General features: G+C 35.1%; 1 protein-coding gene across 1 annotated transcript in view; it reads left to right on the plus strand.

The window, feature by feature from the left end:
* The window catches only part of PSME4 (proteasome activator subunit 4), a 101747-nt gene that overhangs the window by 80331 nt on the left and 1894 nt on the right, over positions 1 to 19522 (plus strand). Inside the window, exons 32-46 of the mRNA XM_065891554.1 lie at positions 648 to 729; positions 1903 to 2056; positions 2602 to 2671; positions 3525 to 3650; positions 4187 to 4339; positions 6214 to 6318; positions 6865 to 6956; positions 7834 to 7965; positions 8339 to 8547; positions 10329 to 10414; positions 12288 to 12416; positions 13452 to 13607; positions 16500 to 16668; positions 18403 to 18536; positions 19262 to 19400. Coding sequence (XP_065747626.1) covers positions 648 to 729; positions 1903 to 2056; positions 2602 to 2671; positions 3525 to 3650; positions 4187 to 4339; positions 6214 to 6318; positions 6865 to 6956; positions 7834 to 7965; positions 8339 to 8547; positions 10329 to 10414; positions 12288 to 12416; positions 13452 to 13607; positions 16500 to 16668; positions 18403 to 18536; positions 19262 to 19396 — 1932 coding nt within the window. The 3' untranslated portion in view covers positions 19397 to 19400. The remainder of the gene's footprint in view (positions 1 to 647; positions 730 to 1902; positions 2057 to 2601; positions 2672 to 3524; positions 3651 to 4186; positions 4340 to 6213; positions 6319 to 6864; positions 6957 to 7833; positions 7966 to 8338; positions 8548 to 10328; positions 10415 to 12287; positions 12417 to 13451; positions 13608 to 16499; positions 16669 to 18402; positions 18537 to 19261; positions 19401 to 19522) is intronic.

The raw sequence follows: 19522 nt of genomic DNA on the forward strand, positions 1-19522 counted from the left end.
ATACTTTATTTTAGCTATAATCTTGGGTTTGAAAATTTTTGCCTCACCTGATATCTTGAAGTGTATTGATTTGAAATCTACCTCTATCGGTTCTGAGATGATAGTAATTCATCCAACAAATATATGAGGAGGTGTTCAGGTACTGTGCATTTCAACACTGGAGATGTAGCGGGGAACATGTTTATAGGTTAATTGGAAAGATTGACTTTAAAAAATTAATTACAGTTATAACATGTTACAGGAAGGGAAAGGTATCTGAGTGATACAACTAGTTGGTTTTAACTTGAAAACTGTTAGAGGTAGGTTACAAGATGGGGCTGACCTGACCTGGCACATTGAGAAAAGACCCTTAGAAAGAAATGTTTAGGCTGAGATAGGAAGAATGAGCAGGAATTGATTTAACAAAGAAATGATAAAAGTGTTTTAGGTAGAGACTAGCATGGATGAAGGTTTAAGTGTAAGAACTGCAACTGACTCAGTCCAAGTCAAGAGTTAGCCCTCATGTGGCTGTGCTGCCAGATGTCAGTGGGTGAGGTATTTCTCTGCTTTGGAAAGAAACAGAACCCAGATTCTGCTTTTGATCAAGGGAGCAACCATTTGAGATGTTTAAAATTTTGATATATGTACCTTACCTGCTTCTTTTTTAGATGGCAATCTCAGCTGTTGCTGGTATTCTTAAGCAGCTAAAAAGAACCCACAAAAAGCTGATCATCAATCCGTATGAAATCAGTAAGTGCTATCAAACATAATGAGCGGTGCTTCTCAGTCAAACTTGGAAAGTTTCTTTGAAATGTATAAATTACAGTTCTTGATGTCAAGTATTTTTCTATACAAAGTATAGAAGTATAGGAAGATTTTAATATGAAGTGTGAAATAATATAAAGGGAAAACAGTTGACTTAGTAAAAACTAGTGATAGCAAGTATTTATAAAAATAGATGGCTGTTTATGTCTTTATAATACATAAAATGTGTAGCTTTATGTCTTTATAATACATAAAATGTGTAGTTTTTACACACTCTGGGTGCACATGTCATCTCCTTACTTATCAGCTAAGCAATTATACTAGTTATTTATCAAACTGTATTTCAAAGGCTTAAAATACCATCACCATTTAATTCATCAATATATTAAGTGTTTCTTCCTCAGTAGTAGGATTAGGGGTAAGATTAATTTGATTTTGGAGGGAGAAAAACATCATTTTTATTACTTTGGCTATCATTTTTTTTTAATCTCTGATAACTCCTGAGATATTCAAACAGCTGTCTTCAGTTTACCCCCAGCCCCATTTTGGGAGGGAGTGTAGCTGTGCACCAACTACCACCTTTATTTTGGAACACTATAAAATGGTGTTAACTAAATGTGGGAAAGACTTTCATTTCATTATACTCTCTACTACTAATCTTGTTTTACCCTCACTTGAAACACATGTTTGTAGGTCTCATATTAAATGAATATTTAATGGTCCCAAAAAACAAGTGTGTGTAGGTGCATGTGTACGTGTGTGTGTGTGTGAAGAGAGAGAATGTCAAAGTGTACACATGGTGAAATGTTAAAATTGGGGGCATCTGGTTGAAGAGAGTATATGGGAATTTGTTGAGCTCTGTAATTAATTAATTCAAACCTAAAAAGTTTGAACAAAATTAATCCTTTTAATTTTGGTAAAAGGGATGAAGTATGGATCAAACTTGACTTTCTCCCCTCAAATAACTATCCCAACACCATTTAGTGGATAATCCCATCTTTCCTTCTCTGATGTGAAATGCCTCATATGTATGTGCTTTTGCCTTGAGCGAATTTTAACAGAGTCTTGTTATGAAGATAAACTCACACTAGCACTATTTGAGAATAATTATTGCACAGTTATTTTGAAATTCATGAAATGTAATTGTCTTTTCCTTAGGTGGATATCCTAAACCCCCCCAGATTGTTGCTGGTGATAGACCCGATAATCATTGGTTGCATTATGATAGCAAAAGTATACCAAGAACTAAAAAAGAATGGGAGTCAAGTTGCTTTGTGGAAAAAACTCACTGGGGATACTACACCTGGCCACAGTAAGTTGCAACTTGCCATGCACATTATTATTAAACAACTTCTCTTTGATATAATTTGTTTTATCATCTGGATTTCTAGGGAGGTTCTGAGGCAGTTGAAGCAGTTAGAGGTACTTTGTCACCAGAGATACACAATCTCTAGCTTTTTCCATCTTCCCTCTTCCTCTTTTTCTTTGTTCTTGCCAGTGCTATGCCTCATCCTGCCTCTTTCCTTTCCACTGAAACCCTTAGGCTTCCTTAGTCCACTATTATACATCTAAGGAATTTGTTAATAGTTGCTCTAAGTTATATTCCTACCTATTAATACTACACATGTCTAAACCAGCCCCAAGAAATACTTATTTGTCTCTTATTGACACCAATAATGTATGTCATTAGGATGCAATGACCTAAGATTTTTAAGGTGGAAGACTGAATGATATGCTCGTAACCCACAACTTAGCATCTCATTAGAGTTCATTAGAAGTGCCTTCTAATGCTTTCTATCCAAGAAGCTCTAATGTTGTTTCCTATGTGTATTACAAATATAAACTCTTACTGTGTAGGAATATGGTTGTTTATGCTGGTGTGGAAGAGCAGCCTAAGCTGGGCAGAAGCAGAGAGGATTTGACAGAGGTAAGCATTTAATTTCACCACGTGTAAACACTTACCTGGTTCAGATGCATCTTACTTTTGGCCCCTGATTTATATTTCAAACTAAGTTCATGGGTTTTTTTCCCCCAGTTTGTGTATTGCAGCATAATAAGTATTGGTAAATGTGCGCTCCCTTATTCCCCCCCAACCGTCCCCCCTTCTGTTAGGACCAGTTAGCACAGGTCTTCTATATCTAAGGTCACTCCCAAGTTACTACCTACTTAGCACTCGGGTACTGGCTTTAATTTTTTTATTGCGTATAAATGATGGATACTCAGTAAATAGATGTTTGTAAATTTAAGTTGGAACTTCTTAGTCTTTGTAGAACTTCTTTATCATTTTGAAAGTTGATGAAGGGCTTTTAGGTTTATGTCTTTCTTAATTAAGTTAATGTTGTAGCTTTTATTTTCTAATTCTGAGCAAAGTTTACCTTTTAACTGCTGATATTTTATAAATATGGAAATACTTTGCTGGGGTTTGGTTTGCAGTTTGGAGGATTTTCCTAATTTGCACAGAAATTGGCACAATAGCATTAAGTCTTCGTTTCTCAAGCAGAACATTTTTGGTTTTATTTCTCAGTTTGAGAAGTGGAATCCAAACTTGAAGAGCTGAAGGAAAACTTTTAGCTATTCTTAGGATTTAGCATTTTTAGGAGGCAATATTATTTTGGTTCCAGAAAGGCTCTATGAGAACTAAAAATTCTTTAGAATAGAACAAAAATAAAAACTTACTGTTGAGTTTCAAATCTTTATGGTTGAATTTTAATGTTTTCAGAATCATGTTTTTAAATAGATTTTAATCCCTGAATGTTGTTCTTTTTTTTTTAACTTTACAGGCAGAACAGATTATATTTGATCATTTTTCTGATCCTAAATTTGTGGAACAGTTAATTACTTTTCTATCTTTAGAAGACAGAAAAGGAAAAGATAAATTTAATCCTCGACGTTTTTGCCTCTTTAAGGTAACTATGTTATTTACATACCCTTTTCATAAAGCTTAGTGACTGTCAATTTGTAGGTTCATAAGTTTTAAAGTATTTGTTCAAAGTTTGAGTTTAGTCATCTGTTATCTTTATCTAAAATGACTCTGGAAGTAATGCCTATCATATTCATCTTGGCTTAAGGTCTAGGACTCAAAAAAAAACAAGCTTTTTAGTATTTATCTCTAATATTTGTAATTAGCAGTAGAAGCAAAAAACCAAAACCCACAAGACTATGTGCATTTCATGTTTATTTGATTTTTTTTTGAGGTGTGTGTGATATTTTTAAGGTTAGAAATTAATTTTTCTTTCACTGATCATATTTTAATGTAATGTGGCAAATGACAGTGTTTTTACCATTTCAACTTACAGATATTGTTAAAACAGTTAAGTTCTATAGGGGAGAATATGGAGTTTTTTAAGCACAGTAGTAATAACAGCAAACAAATATAAGCATGTGATACTGGAGATGCTATTCGTTTGAGTACTAAAGAACTTTCTTATTTTTATTTGCGTAGGGTATATTCAGAAATTTTGATGATGCCTTCCTGCCAGTTCTGAAGCCCCATTTAGAACGTTTGGTTTCAGATTCACATGAGAGCACGCAGCGATGTGTTGCAGAAATTATAGCTGGTTTAATCAGAGGCTCTAAACATTGGACATTTGAAAAGGTGATGTCATTTGTACAGTGCATTCCCTCTTAAAGCTGTATTATGCATTTATGCAACAATTCCCAACGCGTTAGGTATTAACACCTAGCTCAGTCCCTCAGCCTCCACCACCACTGTCCCTCTGCCAGCATTCCGGTGCCACCTCGGGCTGGCGGTCCTCAGGAGGAGCAAGGCGACAGGTGGCCGGGCAGGCAGCTGATGGGGGCAGCGGCGGGGCGGACAGTGGTCCTACCTGCTTGTCTCGTCTCCATGGGGTTAGCCCGTGGTGCTGTGAGCTCTAAGGTGGACAGCAGGTTGTGTGTTTATCAGAACATATTCACGGCTGCGTCGAGGGCACACACATCTTTTAAAAAAAGAAAAAGATGTTAACACCTAAAATATGAAATGTTTAACTTTATATTGCTTTTGAGTATAGGTCACAAAGTCGTGGTCTGTAGGTGGCATTGAATGTCTTTTAAAATCTGAATTATTTTCCATCCTGTAAAAAGGATTTTCGTTTCTCTTGAGAAGTGGGAAGATTGTGGAGTACTGGCCCCGCATTGCTGCACTGTATCAGTTGGCTGGGGCTGTGCGTGGGTTTCTCCCTTCCTGAGGCACTCTCTAGCCTCTCATTAAATCTTTTCTCTTACCCTCTGTGCTAATTTACATTACTCATTTGGTCTCGTAGATGGTTTGAGTTTGACAGCCTTGTTTTGAGTATCCATCTTTTTAATTGTAAGATTAAGTTTTACATATCCACCCTAAGGTTAGTTTCTTAGCAAGATGCACTAGACTGAAAATAACCTGGTAAAATGTCCAGAATGCCTGAGTAAAAGGTAGGCTGCCATTTTTCAAAGAAAAGATGCAAATATTGTTTCTGGTAAACTTAATTACACATACTTTTTAGGAGGATTATCAACACTTTTTAATATATTAATTTAGTTATACATATTCGAATCATGTAAAGTATTCGTTAGTTTGTAATATTGCCATTTTCCTGCTCACATATGAAACAATTTTATTTAAACGTGTCCATACATATCCTTGTCATCCTGTCTCTGTCATTTTTGAGTTACCTCATTTCTAGAACACGTCTCCTTTCCGTATAAGTTATTTAAGATATAGCTTGTTTTTTTCTTTGTATTCAGTGCCTAGTGCTACCACTGGAAATTTTATCCCAAGCCCTCTCTCCCCATTTGTCCTACATAGGTCCTTTTGACTAAAGTATAGTCCATGGACTTGCAGCTTGGGCATCACTTGGGAGCTTATTAGAAAAGTAGGATCCCAGGTCCCACCCTGATCTAATGAATCAGAATCTGCGTTTTATCAGGATCTCAAGGTGATTTGTGTTCTCACTAAACTGTGAGAAGCAGTTTAGTGTTTAGACACATATATATATATTCACAGTTTCTGTATAACTGAACACTTTTAAAATGCTATTTATAGTCATCCAAACTTGGAATTTAAAGGTTATACTTCAGGCTAATACTAAATTGTATTGAAAAGTCATTGCTTCCTATATTGGGATTCAATCAAGTGACCTCCATAAGCATGCAAAATACAGAGATGATTGAGGTTTTGTTTCAGCCCAGTGTACTAGGTCAGTCCAACATTTAAAGAGAGAACTTTTTAACAGTATGAGAGATTTTGTAAGAAACCATATAAAGTGTCTCCTCTTTTCTGATTTTTGTTTTATTTTTTTGGAAAAAGATGGCCTTGTTACCTGGATATGTATCATGATAACATGGTGAAGTTACTTTCTTGGATTATTTGGGTCTTCTAAGAAATAAAGGAAGTATCAGGTTGTGTATTTGTATGTGTGTGTTTGCAGAAAAGGATGAAGAAAAATGTTCTGAATATCATTAACTTTTTCCTGTGTATTTTGTTTTGAGTAGGTGGAGAAGCTTTCGGAGCTTTTGTGTCCTCTGCTTCGAACAGCATTGTCCAACATTACAGTAGAAACTTATAATGACTGGGGAACTTGTATAGCAACGTCCTGTGTAAGTTCATTTTTGTGTCTCACTGATTTATTCAAACTGTTTCATACCATGTCTCAAAATGTGTAAAATCTCATTATACCTCTTGAATCCTGAAATTTTATCATCTTACATGACTGGAGATGGTTCTGTTTAGCTTTTTACATAAGCCTTGAGTGATAACTCTTAAGTGATTGTTATACCTTCTCTGCCATGGTAATTGCATTTTTAGATTAAATGACAAGTCAAATCCTATATCTAGAAGTGTAACTTACATACAGTAAAAGCCAGATGATACAAGGTTATAGGTATTATTTTTGACACCTTTTATGTCCAGGGCAGTTATACTTTGATTTAAGAGAGTCCATTTAGCTAACAATTTTCTCACTGTTAGTCTTTCTAACATGAGCTATAAGAATACATTTGGATTTGACTTGCCTATGAGTTTTAGTTTGATTTTCTTCCTCTATACTTATATTTATTTATATTTCTAAAATAATGATGTCTGATTTATTTGAAAAATTGTATGACCTCTGTTTTAATTGCTGCTGCTTTATCTTTTCAACACAGGAAAGCAGAGATCCCCGGAAACTTCACTGGCTTTTTGAGCTGCTGTTGGAATCACCACTGAGTGGTGAAGGAGGATCCTTTGTAGATGCATGGTAAATAAGAAGGAAGCTTATGAGGTTAACAAAAGATTTTACAACAAAAGATAACATCTTTGTTCTTTATGTATAAGTAGAAGTGAAATGTCTGTACTCCTAAAGGCTACATAATGTAACACTGTCTTCTGGGAGATGACCATAGTTCAATTCAATACAACATATGATTCTAAATACAGTTATTTCTCAATTGAGAACAAGTAGGAGAATTGGAGGCAGCCTGAGCAATTCAAACATAAAGTAGGTCCAGCCTACTCTGCTGTCACATCTTTTATATCAGGACTGCTTTTTTGTACCATGACAGTATTACTAACTTCTTTATCACGTTCTAATTTTTCACTGTTTCCTATTAGGAAAGAAGATAGTAATCCTTTTAAGGAAAAATATACTTGGGCATAAGGAGCTGCAAAAATTACTGAACAAGAGAACAAAATCTAGATAATCCTGTAACAAGAAGAATAATTTTTTTATTATTATTATTAATTAGTGAGGAAACTTCTGATGCTTAGAAATTAACTCAATGAGTATTCTAAAGTCACTGTTTCCTTTGATTTTATAGCAGTGGATATGAAATGAGATACAGAGAAAATGATGTAGAAAAATTAATAAAATCTTCCTAAAGGTGCTATTCTAAATTGTTAGTTTGGAAATGAAACAATTTTAAGTGGAATACAAACATCATTAATCTATACTGTCAACATGTAAAAGCAGGACTTCCCTGGCGGTCCAGTGGTTAAGACTGCACTTCCACTGCAGGGGACACGGGTTTGATCCCTTGTCAGGGAACTAAGATCCCACATGCCACAGAAAAAAAAAAAAAAAAACATGTAAAGGCAGAGAGGGGCACTAACACAACTCTACTGTGCTTTACTTTTAGTCGACTCTATGTCTTACAAGGTGGCCTTGCCCAGCAGGAGTGGAGAGTACCTGAGCTATTGCATAGACTGCTGAAGTACTTGGAACCCAAACTCACCCAGGTTTACAAAAATGTCAGGGAAAGAATAGGGAGGTAGGTATTATTTTCTCTGTGGTGTGGTATACCTCTTGAGTTCTTTTTATCCAATTTTAATGTCTAGTACTACATACTGGTTATGTTACTGTTGAGTTTCATGATATCCTCTTCTTCAGATTTTGTTTTATATTGTATTGTGGGACATTAGACAAGAGTCTCTGAATGTAAAATAGAATGGTAGTGTGCTCACAAGCCAGTGGGGAGTAGTCGCCACACTGTAGTTTTTAATACCTCAGAATTGTGTGCACAGGCACAAGACCCTCTCTAGGGATTGTCTTGGGAAAATTTACTTTGGTTGGGTCATACTTTTGAACCTTAGTTTTATTGATAATGTGGGATCTCTTCTTATTATATGTATTTTATTTTACAGTGTGCTGACCTATATATTCATGATAGATGTTTCTTTGCCAAACACTGCACCAACAGCATCCCCTCGTGTCCCTGAGTTTACTGCTCGAATTCTAGATAAATTGAAACCCCTCATGGATGTAGATGAAGAAATTCAGAACCATGTTATGGAAGAAAATGGAATTGGTGAAGAAGATGAACGAACCCAGGGCATTAAACTCTTAAAAACTAGTGAGTGGCTAAACTTAGTAGAAACTCCCTCTAAAAACAGATATTTTAGATTATCCTATTGACTTCTCCCCCCTCCCCTTTTTATTATGGTAAAATGTACATAATATAAAATTTATAGCTGAGTGGCATCAAATATATTTACATTGTTATACAGCCATCACTTTCATCCATCTTTATACTCTTTTCATCTTGCAAAATGGAAATTCTGTACCTTAAACAATAACTCCTCATTCTCCCCTCCCTCAGCCCCTGGCAACCACCATTCTACTTTGTCTCTGTAATTTGCCTATTCTAGGTATCTCATATAAGGAGAATCATACAATATTTGTCCTTTTATGTCTGGCTTTTTTCACTTTGTGTAATGTTTTCAGTGTTTATCCATTCATCTGTTCATGGACATTCAGGTTGTTTACACCTTTTGAGTATTGTGAATAATATTTCTGTGAGTATTAATGTAGAAGTATGTTTGAGTCTCTGCTTTCAATTCTTTTGGGTATTGAAAGCAGAATTGCTAGACCATGTGGTAATTCTATGTTTAATTTTTTGAGAAGCCACCAAGCTATTTTCCACAGTGGCCGCACCATTTTACATTCCAACCAGCAGTGCAGAGGGGTTCCAACTTTTCCACATTTTTGCCAACACCTTTTATGACTGTAGCTCTCCTTATAGGTGTGAAGAAGGTATCTTGTGGTTTTAATTTGCATTTCCCTTATGACTAGTGGTTGAAAATCTTTTCATTGGCTTATTTTCCATTTTTGTTTCTTCTCTGGAGAAATGTCAAGTTCTTTGCCCATTTTTGAATTAGGTTGTTTTGTTGTCGTTGAGTTGTAGTTCTTTCTATATTCTGGATATCAGTCCCTTATCTGAAAATGATTTGCAAATATTTTCTCCCATTTTGACTCTCTTGATAGTGTCCTTTGATGCACAAAAGTTTTAATTTTAATGAAGTCTGATTTACCTCTTCTTTCTTTTGTTGCCTTTGCTTTTGGTGTCATGTCTAAGAAATTGTTGCCAAATCCAGTGTCATGAAGTTTGTCCCTTAAGTTTTCTTCTAAGAGTTTTATAGATTTAGCACTTACATTTCAGTCTTCAGTCTACTTTGAGGTAATTTTTGTCTATGATATAAGATAAGGATCCAGCTTCTTTCTTTTGCTTGTGATACCCAGTTTCCCAGCATCGTTGGTTAAAAAGACTGTCGTTTTTTTCATTGAATAGTCTTGGCACTCTTGTTGAAAATTGACTGGCCATATGTGTGAGCATTTATTTCTGTGCTCTCTGGCCTATTCAATTGGTCTCTATGTCTGTTCTTATGTCAGTACCACACTGTTTTGATTACTATAGCTTTGTATTAAGTTTTGAAATCTGGAATTGTGAGTCCTCCAACTTTTCTTTTTCAAAATTGTCTTGATTATTGGGGGTTCCCTGTTGTTTGTATATCTAAAACTTTTTCAAGGATTCTAAGTATAAACAACTAACTTAGTCATCAGTTTTGCTTTGTTAGGATTTTTGAAGGCTAGTTTTAATTTTTACTTTGTGTGAGTGTTTGTAGACCATTAATAATTTGCTGATTCATTCTTTGAGGGTGGCTTCAGTCCCCTAGATTAGTTGATACCATTTGTTATGGATCCTGTCACACTGCTGATCTAATTTGTGAAGTAACACAGACCTCTTTCTTTACATTGAAGAGCTATCAGAGTGGCTGATACTAGCATAGAATCCCTCTACTTTGTAGTCTCTAACTGGATAGCAAAGACTTACTCTTTGTGTTTGTTTCCATAAAGTATTGAAATGGCTGATGGCAAGTGCGGGAAGATCCTTCTCTACAGCAGTCACTGAACAACTTCAGCTTCTACCTTTGTTTTTTAAGGTAAGTTTATGTCTGAAATTAAAAATGCATCCCCTTTATAATTATCATCAGATGGTTGATAGGTTTTCAGACTGTGTATGATTTGTTTTCATCTCTGAAAGGTAGAATAGTCACAGGAAAATCATTAGGTGTTAGTGGTTAAATATTTGTTGAAATAATCTTTCTAATATTAGGTAAGAGTAGGTTCTTGACGGTTACATGAAAAGTCTAAAGACAGAACATTGTTTCAGTGAGAGCCAGTTTTCAAGTAATAGTTTAGGAAAATACTGATAGCTTTAAAAATAAAAAGCCACAATGACATTTTTGAATATAGCTATTTCTGACTTTTTAATTCAATGTATAATAAATTTGAAAATCAAAATGTTCAGTATATTGTATTTATTTTACATTGCTAAATGGCCACTATATATAGTTGGTTCTAGCAAATATTTGCAGGAAATAACTTGTGTCTGGTAATCATATTGAAGTATTATTTGGTGCAAGATATAACCTGAGGTGGTTTTAATTATTCATCTCTCCAGTCAGTGGATAAAGCTAGTAAACTAAGATTATATAGTAGTTTCCAAAATTATAGTTGGTAGTGATGGCTGTGGTTGGTTGTGGTTAGGAAAACAGTCTGGTCTTATTGCAAATTGGGAAGGCTTGGCACAAACATCACCACTACTTGACAATTATTGGTCAATACAGTTATTATTTAAGATGGAGGGCCCTTGTTACTGTTTATTTGCAAATGGCATGCTAAACTTTTCATCTGCCATGATGTATTTTGTCTTTAGGAAATTTCAAAAAGATAACACTTATGGAAATTTTCAAAGGATTCACTACTAAAATACTTCTTAAAGTGCTCTGTAGGGCCTGATACCCATGGATACCTTTGGGATCTTTTGGGATATAAAAGTGGACAGTAGCCATTAGTGTATAGATAGGTCTTTGTTACTTGTAGGTCCTTGGTGTAGATATGGTTTGTCTTTAGGGCAGTGGTACTTAAACTTTTTTCCACTACCACATACACAGTGGTATGGAACATGGTCTCATATGTTCGTAAATGGGTAATGTGCAATGAATGTTGGGATAGCTGGAGTTCCACCCTTTTTCTTCACTCAGAAAAAAATCAGAAAGCAAATAGTATATGAGAATGAGGTTGATAGGATGATTTATTTGAATCCACTTGAAATTTGCAGAAAAATGTGTATCATTAGATTGCTGTACTGCATAATTTGCTAGTGACGGGCCTAACAGTTAACCTGAATATACAAATATTGAGGTTGAGAATCTCCTTTAGGCCTTCATGGTAAGTGGGATCTGGTATATACAGGCATCAAATAGTTGGGGAAATGTGAGCACTACTGAATATATTTTAACTGTAATGAATTTTTATGTATGATGTCATTACAGGTTTTTAAAATAAGAGATTTTATCTTTCAGAGATAAAAATAACTTTTTTTGGCGGGGGGCATGCTGTGTGGCTTGTGGGATCTTAGTTCCCTGACCAGGGGCTGAACCTGTGCCCCCTACACTGGAAGCACAGAGCCCTAACAACTGGACTGCCAGGGAATTCCCGAAAATAAAATATTTATGGATGAAATATGTCTGGGATTTGCTTCAAATAATTTAATTGGGGGATGGGGAACTACAGGGTAGCAAAAAATGAAAGGATTAGCCATGAATTTGTCATTGTTGAAGAAGTGATTGATTCATGGGGATTCATTATACTTTTCTCTAGTTTTGTGTATGTTTGGATTTTTCTGTATGTTTGGATTTTTCTGTAGAACTTGTTAAAATTAAAAATGTAATTTCTTTTATGTAAGGATGCCTTTGTACTTATTGGCTGTTTTTCACTTTATGTCTTTTGTTTTTTTTTGTTGTTCTCTAGATTGCCCCAGTGGAAAATGACAATAGCTATGATGAACTGAAAAGAGATGCAAAGTTATGTTTATCACTAATGTCTCAGGGGTTGCTTTACCCTCATCAAGTGCCTTTGGTACTTCGGGTGCTAAAACAAGTAAGAGTGTATATCAAACACTTATATCTTTGGCTTACAATTCTAAGAATTTCACAAAGTCAGCTGAGGTACACACAACACCTGATACTTGCATTCATTTTGAATCTTCTTTTAGTTTGAGAGGAGACATATGTTGACCAAAGAAACAGATTTATAATCTGTACCTGGCTCTGCCACCGACTTCTTTGACACTGGGCAGGTCACTCAACCCTAAATTTTCTATATACATAAAGAGCTAATTATTGAAGCACCTTGGATACAAAGTGCTTATGAGGGAGGGGGTGGGCATTCTCTTTTACCATTTCCCCTTTATTTTATTCACTTGTATTTTCTGATCTGTGGTAGAAAGACCTAAGTGAGTATATATTTTCTGACTGCATTTTTATTTATTTATTTAATTTATTTTTGGCCGTGCCACAAAGCATGTGGGATCTGTGGGATCTTAGTCCCCCGACCAGGGATTGAATCTGCGCCTCCTGCAGTGGAAGCATGGAGTCTTAACCACTGGACCACCAGGGAAGTCCTGTGGCTGTATTTTTAGTGTACTATGTGCTCAGCTTTATGTAGGTTACACATGTGTTATATAATATAAAAAATGGACATGTTCCCATGGTTTCCCCTGAAAGATATTTTTTAACAGCCTCAAATGGTATTTTTTTGCAGTAGAATTTAGTAGTTCTCAACTTTGTTTGCTTTCATTACCCTACCAGCTACTATCAAAAGTAAAATAAAATAATGTGCAGGCGTTGGAGGATTTAAGAGTAATTAATTATAAATAATTCTTCTAAAATTGACTTTTATCTGTGTTCCTTTCCCTTTACTCTCAACCATTCATTCATACATTCAGAATAACTAACTTTTACCTGAAATAGCTTGTACAACCTTTTGTTTAGAAGGAAGTATAAGATGAGCTTGCTCTAGCTATACCTGTAAAAGTAGAGTTATATTGGAAGTATATATTATTTGTCATTTCACTGTCATCTCATGTTCTTGTCAGCACTGTTTTCATTATTTCTACTAATTTCTCATCCACAGACAGCAAGAAGCAGTTCTTGGCATGCTAGATATACAGTACTGACCTACCTCCAGACCATGGTATTTTATAACCTCTTTATTTTCCTAAACAATGAAGATGCAGTTAAAGACATCAGGTGGCTGGTTATAAGTCTTTTGGAGGATGAACAGCTAGAGGTAAAATTTAGGTTATAGCAAACCGAAATTTAATAAATTTAAAGAAAGCATTATGGCACCTCTTTTAAGAAGTATTTACACACTGATATGTAAAGTAAAAGTAACTTTGATTTTAACATAGCCCTATGTGATTAGTTTTGATACCCCAATCATTTCCTGTAGTACAGATGGAAACAAACATTGGACACGTTCTTGTTCTGGCTTCTCTTTGCAATTGGGCAGATAACATTTATGAACCAAAATTTTCTTAATCTATGAAATTGCAGGTGATAATACTCTACTTACCTTACTGATTTTTAAAGGGCTAATAGGAATGTGTATGAGAGCAGTTTCAAGAGAATGAAAATCTACACATAGGTGCTATTATTCAGTAGATTTAAGATAAGATTGCTGTCCCTTTTTATTTTCCTTGGTAGAGAAATTAAAGTCAGCTTTTTTGCTGAAGTAGCATTAAATAAGATATAACTGTCTAAATTGGCCTTAGGTAAAGAAAATGTAATTGAAAATTTTGTGAAATGTTTGCTTATTTTATTTTATGGACTTTATGGGTTTTCCATATAGTGGAGCACTCCCAGTAATTATCTGTATTTTATTTGAGAGCACTGAAAATAGATTTGTATCCCTAGGAAACTGGGAATGGAAATTTCTCCACCTCCCTTATGAATCTATGCATTCTGCATTCCAGCTTTCTTGTGTTCTGGGAGCAGATATGTCCAGTTCCTAGGGTACTCACCCAGTGGTTATAACTCTGACAGCCTTTGATTAAAATATTTGCAGCTATCTGTAAATTTTTTTTAGACTATTCTTATTTTTTCTTCATTAAACTTAAAGGAATGGAAATGGAAAGGTGGAAATCTCAAAAGTCAGTGTTTCCTACCTTTAAATATTATAGCTAAACCGACTGTTTTCTGGACCTTGTTTTAGAACATTTTTATAGATTATTCTTGTATTTTATTCCATGTAGTAGGCTTAAACTTAGCTGTTACTATAAACATAGGCATGACATTTATTAAAACTATCAGTTTTAAAACATGTGGTACTGAATATCAGTAATAATTAGCCTGAAGTATTCATGATAATATTGGGGAAAAAAAACTTTGTGGTAATCTAAATGAGAAATGTTTAAAGAAAACTTTATTAGATTTAAAGGAAAATTTTTAGAAATGTTGGGAAATTTTTTATAGATAAAAAGCTAAATACCTTTTTTGCTTACCTTGTGAAGTTAATTATTATAGACATGTACAGACTGACCCTTGGAACAAAATATCACAAAAGTAGATGCCACTACTGGGAAAGAGAACAATTCAGTTAGAGGTGTTTGGGTAATTTGATAGCAGTTTGGAGAAAAAAAAAATAGATGAGAACATCTCACACTGAAGTGTATTCCAGATATAGTGTAGATACACTCCCACCCCCACCCCAACACATACTTTTTACTTAGAGAAAGTAGGAGAAATGAATTTGGATATTTATGTGAACTGTGAGCCGAGAATGACATTCTAAGTATTTAAGTCAATAGATTTCACAGATCCAGAGATGGACAAATCTGACCACAAGAATATTAGAAACTCATCAGTTTAATTGGTCAAGCATCAAACTAGAGAAAAACATAAGACCATTAAGACCTTGAGGAGTAGATGGTGGTGGTGGTATCATACATGTATGGGTGAAAACAATATAAGCAGTAAACAAAAGTCAAACCTCTCTTAATGACCAGAGAAATACAAACTTAAAACAATGAGACTCTTAGTTTCACGTCCTCCACCCACCAAAGACAAAAATGTGTAATAATAATAACCAGTGTTGGTAAGTTAAAACCTAGTATTCCCATTAGTTTTGTATCATAGTATATGTTAGCACTGGCTTTTTGAAAAGCAACCAGTAGCCACAAAATTAATAGTACTAAATTGGAGATACATTGAAATTTAGTAAGCCCAATTCTTAGAATTAGCCATGTCCTAAGAAAATACATTGCAATATGGAAAAATTATATAAATTAAGTGTTTTGTAGCATAGTAGTGAGAAGTTGAAAGCATTCTAGTCGATAGTTGAGTATAAAAATAAATCATGGTATGAAAGGAAATAATGCAACCAAGTATGAAGTAATAAAACATTTTATAATGTATTTCATATAATAATGTAATAAAAGTAGCAAAGAATATGTTAAGAACCCCCAAACTGTCACATTGAAAAATTTAAGAAAAAGTGTTTTGAATGAATAAGTAGCAAAGCATTTGAGTGTTTTTTTTCGAATTATTATTGCCTTTCCTTACGACTATTTAGCAGAAATTTTTGTGATATATTTGAGATAACTTTTTACAGCTTTTTTGTCTTCCCAAAACTTGAGTTCCCATTTCAATTTGAAATGGACTGTTAAACACTCTTCATTTAGTACTTCTATAAACTGTATTTATAGTCTGACAACAGCCTGTGAAATTCATGAGTTAAAATGGATATAAATCTCTACTATGTATGCCAATTATAGAAATTATCCTGTATATTACCAGTGAAAACAACAACAACAGTTGTTTTAAGAGATGTAGAGTCTAGGAAAATTTTATTTTAATGTTAGGCTCTGGCACTGCTTTTACAGTTACACCCCAGATAAGAACTATCAGTCAGTAAGAAAATAATTAATGTATGGAGAAATTTAATTTTGTATAGCATGGTTAACCATTAAACTTTCTGTGAACCTGGTGTAGTGACTCATCCATCTTGAGGTCACAGACCCTTTGAGAATCTGATGAAATCTCCATTAAGAAACTGCAAAAGAGCATTTACACAATTTGTATACAAATATCAGGGAAAATCCCCACCCCAGTTCCCTTACCACTCTCTTCACCTCTCCAGGCTTAGGATCTTGGCTCTAATGGAAGTGATTGTCTTCTATAGGTTCGAGAAATGGCTGCTACCACCTTAAGTGGTCTGTTACAGTGTAACTTCCTTACCATGGACAGTCCTATGCAGATTCATTTTGAGCAACTTTGCAAAACAAAACTACCGAAGAAAAGGAAACGAGACCCTGGTTTTATAGGAGATCCGAATACGATTCCTTCTGCAGGTAACAAGACTGATGGAAAACACCTTTTGGGAATTAACCAGGCTTAACTCAACAAATATTTATCGAATGCTTGTATGTGCCTAGGTCTATGCTAGGTACCAGGAATAGCTGACCCTGCTTTTGAGAAGCTTTGCATATGGAAGGCAAGACCTGGGGTGTAAAAGCTGAAATTGAGAGAGGTACAAAGGAATGTGTACACGGCTGCATACAACTATTGTAGTAAATCAAGCCAGTACCCACCCACCTGAAATCTCTTTATAAAGAGAGGTATCCAGAATTATTTTGGAGGATCTAAAGTATTTGTTTTTAGAATTTATAACTTATGTGTAAATGTATTAAGAGAAAAAAACTAAACAAAACAAGCCTTGCTTTCATTTGGAGAGAGGAAAATCATTACTTCCCTAGGCGTTTGATAGAGGATGAGAGCACTCATTATTCTACAGGAGCTTCCACTCTAATTGAGCATGAAGGTAAACAAGAGAATGAGATCTGATGACTGTGTCATGTTTAAAGAGAAATTTAAATGTGATTGCAAAGAAGCATCCGATCTTGCCACTGTTATCTACAAATAGTCACAAGAATGGAAAACATAGACTATTAGTAAGTGGGAAGCTGACTGAATTTGCAGAAGATGCTTGGAATGTGAAGCTCTTAAATACTGATTATAGCAAGGTTTTAATTTTGTTTTTAATTTCATTGAAGTATAGTTGATTTACAGTGTTGTGTTAATTTCTATACGGCATAGTGACTGTTATACATGTATACATTCTTTTTCATGTTCTTTCCCATTCTGGTTTGTCACAGGGTACTGAGTATAGTTCCCTGTGCTCTACGGTAGGACCTTGCTGTTTATCCATCTTGTATTTAATAGTTTGCCTCTGCTGACCCCACACTCCCAGTCCTTCCTGCCTACCCCTCCGCCCCGCAACCACAAGTCTGTTCTCTGTGTCTACCAGGGTTTTGATTACGTCATATAGTTACCTAATAGCAATTTCCAATAAAATACCAGTATATATTCTAGTTTTTTTGCTTGAAAACTGTGTTTTTAATAATGAAGTACCAAAGTAGTTTTAGGTTTTTGTTATAACCAAATGGCATTGTTTATAACTACTACAAATTCCCTTATTCTTAATTTCAACTCCCTATCCACGGCGTTTCATGTATACACATATAATAGACTTACAAACACATACATGCACACATCTTTATTAAAAAACAATGAGAATTTGAAAGCACTTTAATGTAACTTCTGTCCCTAAAAAGGAAGAATAGAGGCCCCGTAGAATACAGACACATAGCAGTTCTGTTTTGCGGAATACAGACATTCCACATTCACGCTGTGTTTACTTAATGAATTGATGCATTCTGTAGGAGGTGGTCACATCCAGAAAAGTGGGATCTAATTTTGACTGGTGATTTTTTTTAGGATCAGGGATTGCACTTTCAAGTATGATATGAATTGCTCAGAAAAAGCCATTACTATGTTAGTTTTACCAAATACATGACACATTTCTGGACCTAAATATAATTATGCTGTCATTGAGGGATGGCTATAGGATGTTTTTAGTTTAGCCTTAAAATCTTGTTTTTGATATGTGTGCATACAGTCATTTTTAAATGCAGAAATTCAAACATTGGAAACAACTAGCATGATCGAAAACTAATTTATTTCACTGTAGCAAGTGCAATAGAGTCCTGTAAATATTTGCACATATATTGCTGTTTTCTTTGCAGAGTTGGTCAAACGCCATGCCGGGGTGCTGGGACTTGGTGCATGTGTTCTTTCTAGTCCTTACGATGTTCCCACCTGGATGCCCCAGCTCCTTATGAATCTCAGTGCACACCTGAATGATCCTCAGCCTATTGAGGTAAAATTCTCCCTTGTTAGTTTCTTTGCACATATATTATCAGTGATACTTTGTAAGAAACCATTTATACTAATCTCTATACTCTGGATCTTCTGCTTTGATAAAGCTACTACTCCTACCTCTGCCAGACCCAAGTTACTCATCAATAATTATTAAAATCTTGCAGAGACCCTGCTGCCTGTATATTTGAGATATTTTGGTAACAAGGAAATTACCATAGCTTCTGTCCCTCCAACTCCAGTGGAAGTAAGGTGTTGTCAGTGTTGTCAGAATAAATTTTATGCTTCTATTTCACTAGCATTTTATATCTAGGAAGTATATAACTGGGAGCTCATATTAAACAGGAAAATGTGATGGTATTATTTAGTGAACACCTGTGTTCCTACATTAAACAACTTGGAAGACCAATGACCTTGTCCTTTTCAAGGTCCTTTTGCATATAGGACTGGTCCTGGTCCTTTTCAAGATAAATAGATGTAAGTATATATTGAAACTGGTTTAATAATGTGGTGCGAGTTCTGGTCGCTTGTCCTAAATTGCAGCTGGTACTAATTCTAAAGAAGTAAGCTTGGTGGCTTTTTGACGTAAGATTGGTTTATTGGTTTTGTAGCTCTTGGTGAAGTGTAAGATCTGAAGTCTAGAAGGATTGTTATTTAGCTAAAGGTATCCTAAGTATAACCCTGGAGAGGTTAAAATAAAATGTATGTGGGTTGCCTACTCTACAGATGACTGTAAAAAAGACCTTATCCAATTTCCGAAGGACGCACCATGACAACTGGCAAGAACACAAACAGCAATTCACTGATGACCAGCTGCTTGTTCTCACCGATCTCCTCGTGTCACCCTGCTATTATGCATAGAAAGGTGAGGCAGCAAAGTTTAAAGAAGTCTGACATCCTCAAATGTCATTGGTTTGATAACTGAGAAGCGGGTATTTCTAAGTTTTTTCTTTCATGACTTTTACTATGGCCAGTGGAAGTTAAGTT

The sequence above is a fragment of the Phocoena phocoena genome, chromosome 14 (assembly GCF_963924675.1).
Source record: "Phocoena phocoena chromosome 14, mPhoPho1.1, whole genome shotgun sequence".
NCBI classification, from domain to species: domain Eukaryota; kingdom Metazoa; phylum Chordata; class Mammalia; order Artiodactyla; family Phocoenidae; genus Phocoena; species Phocoena phocoena.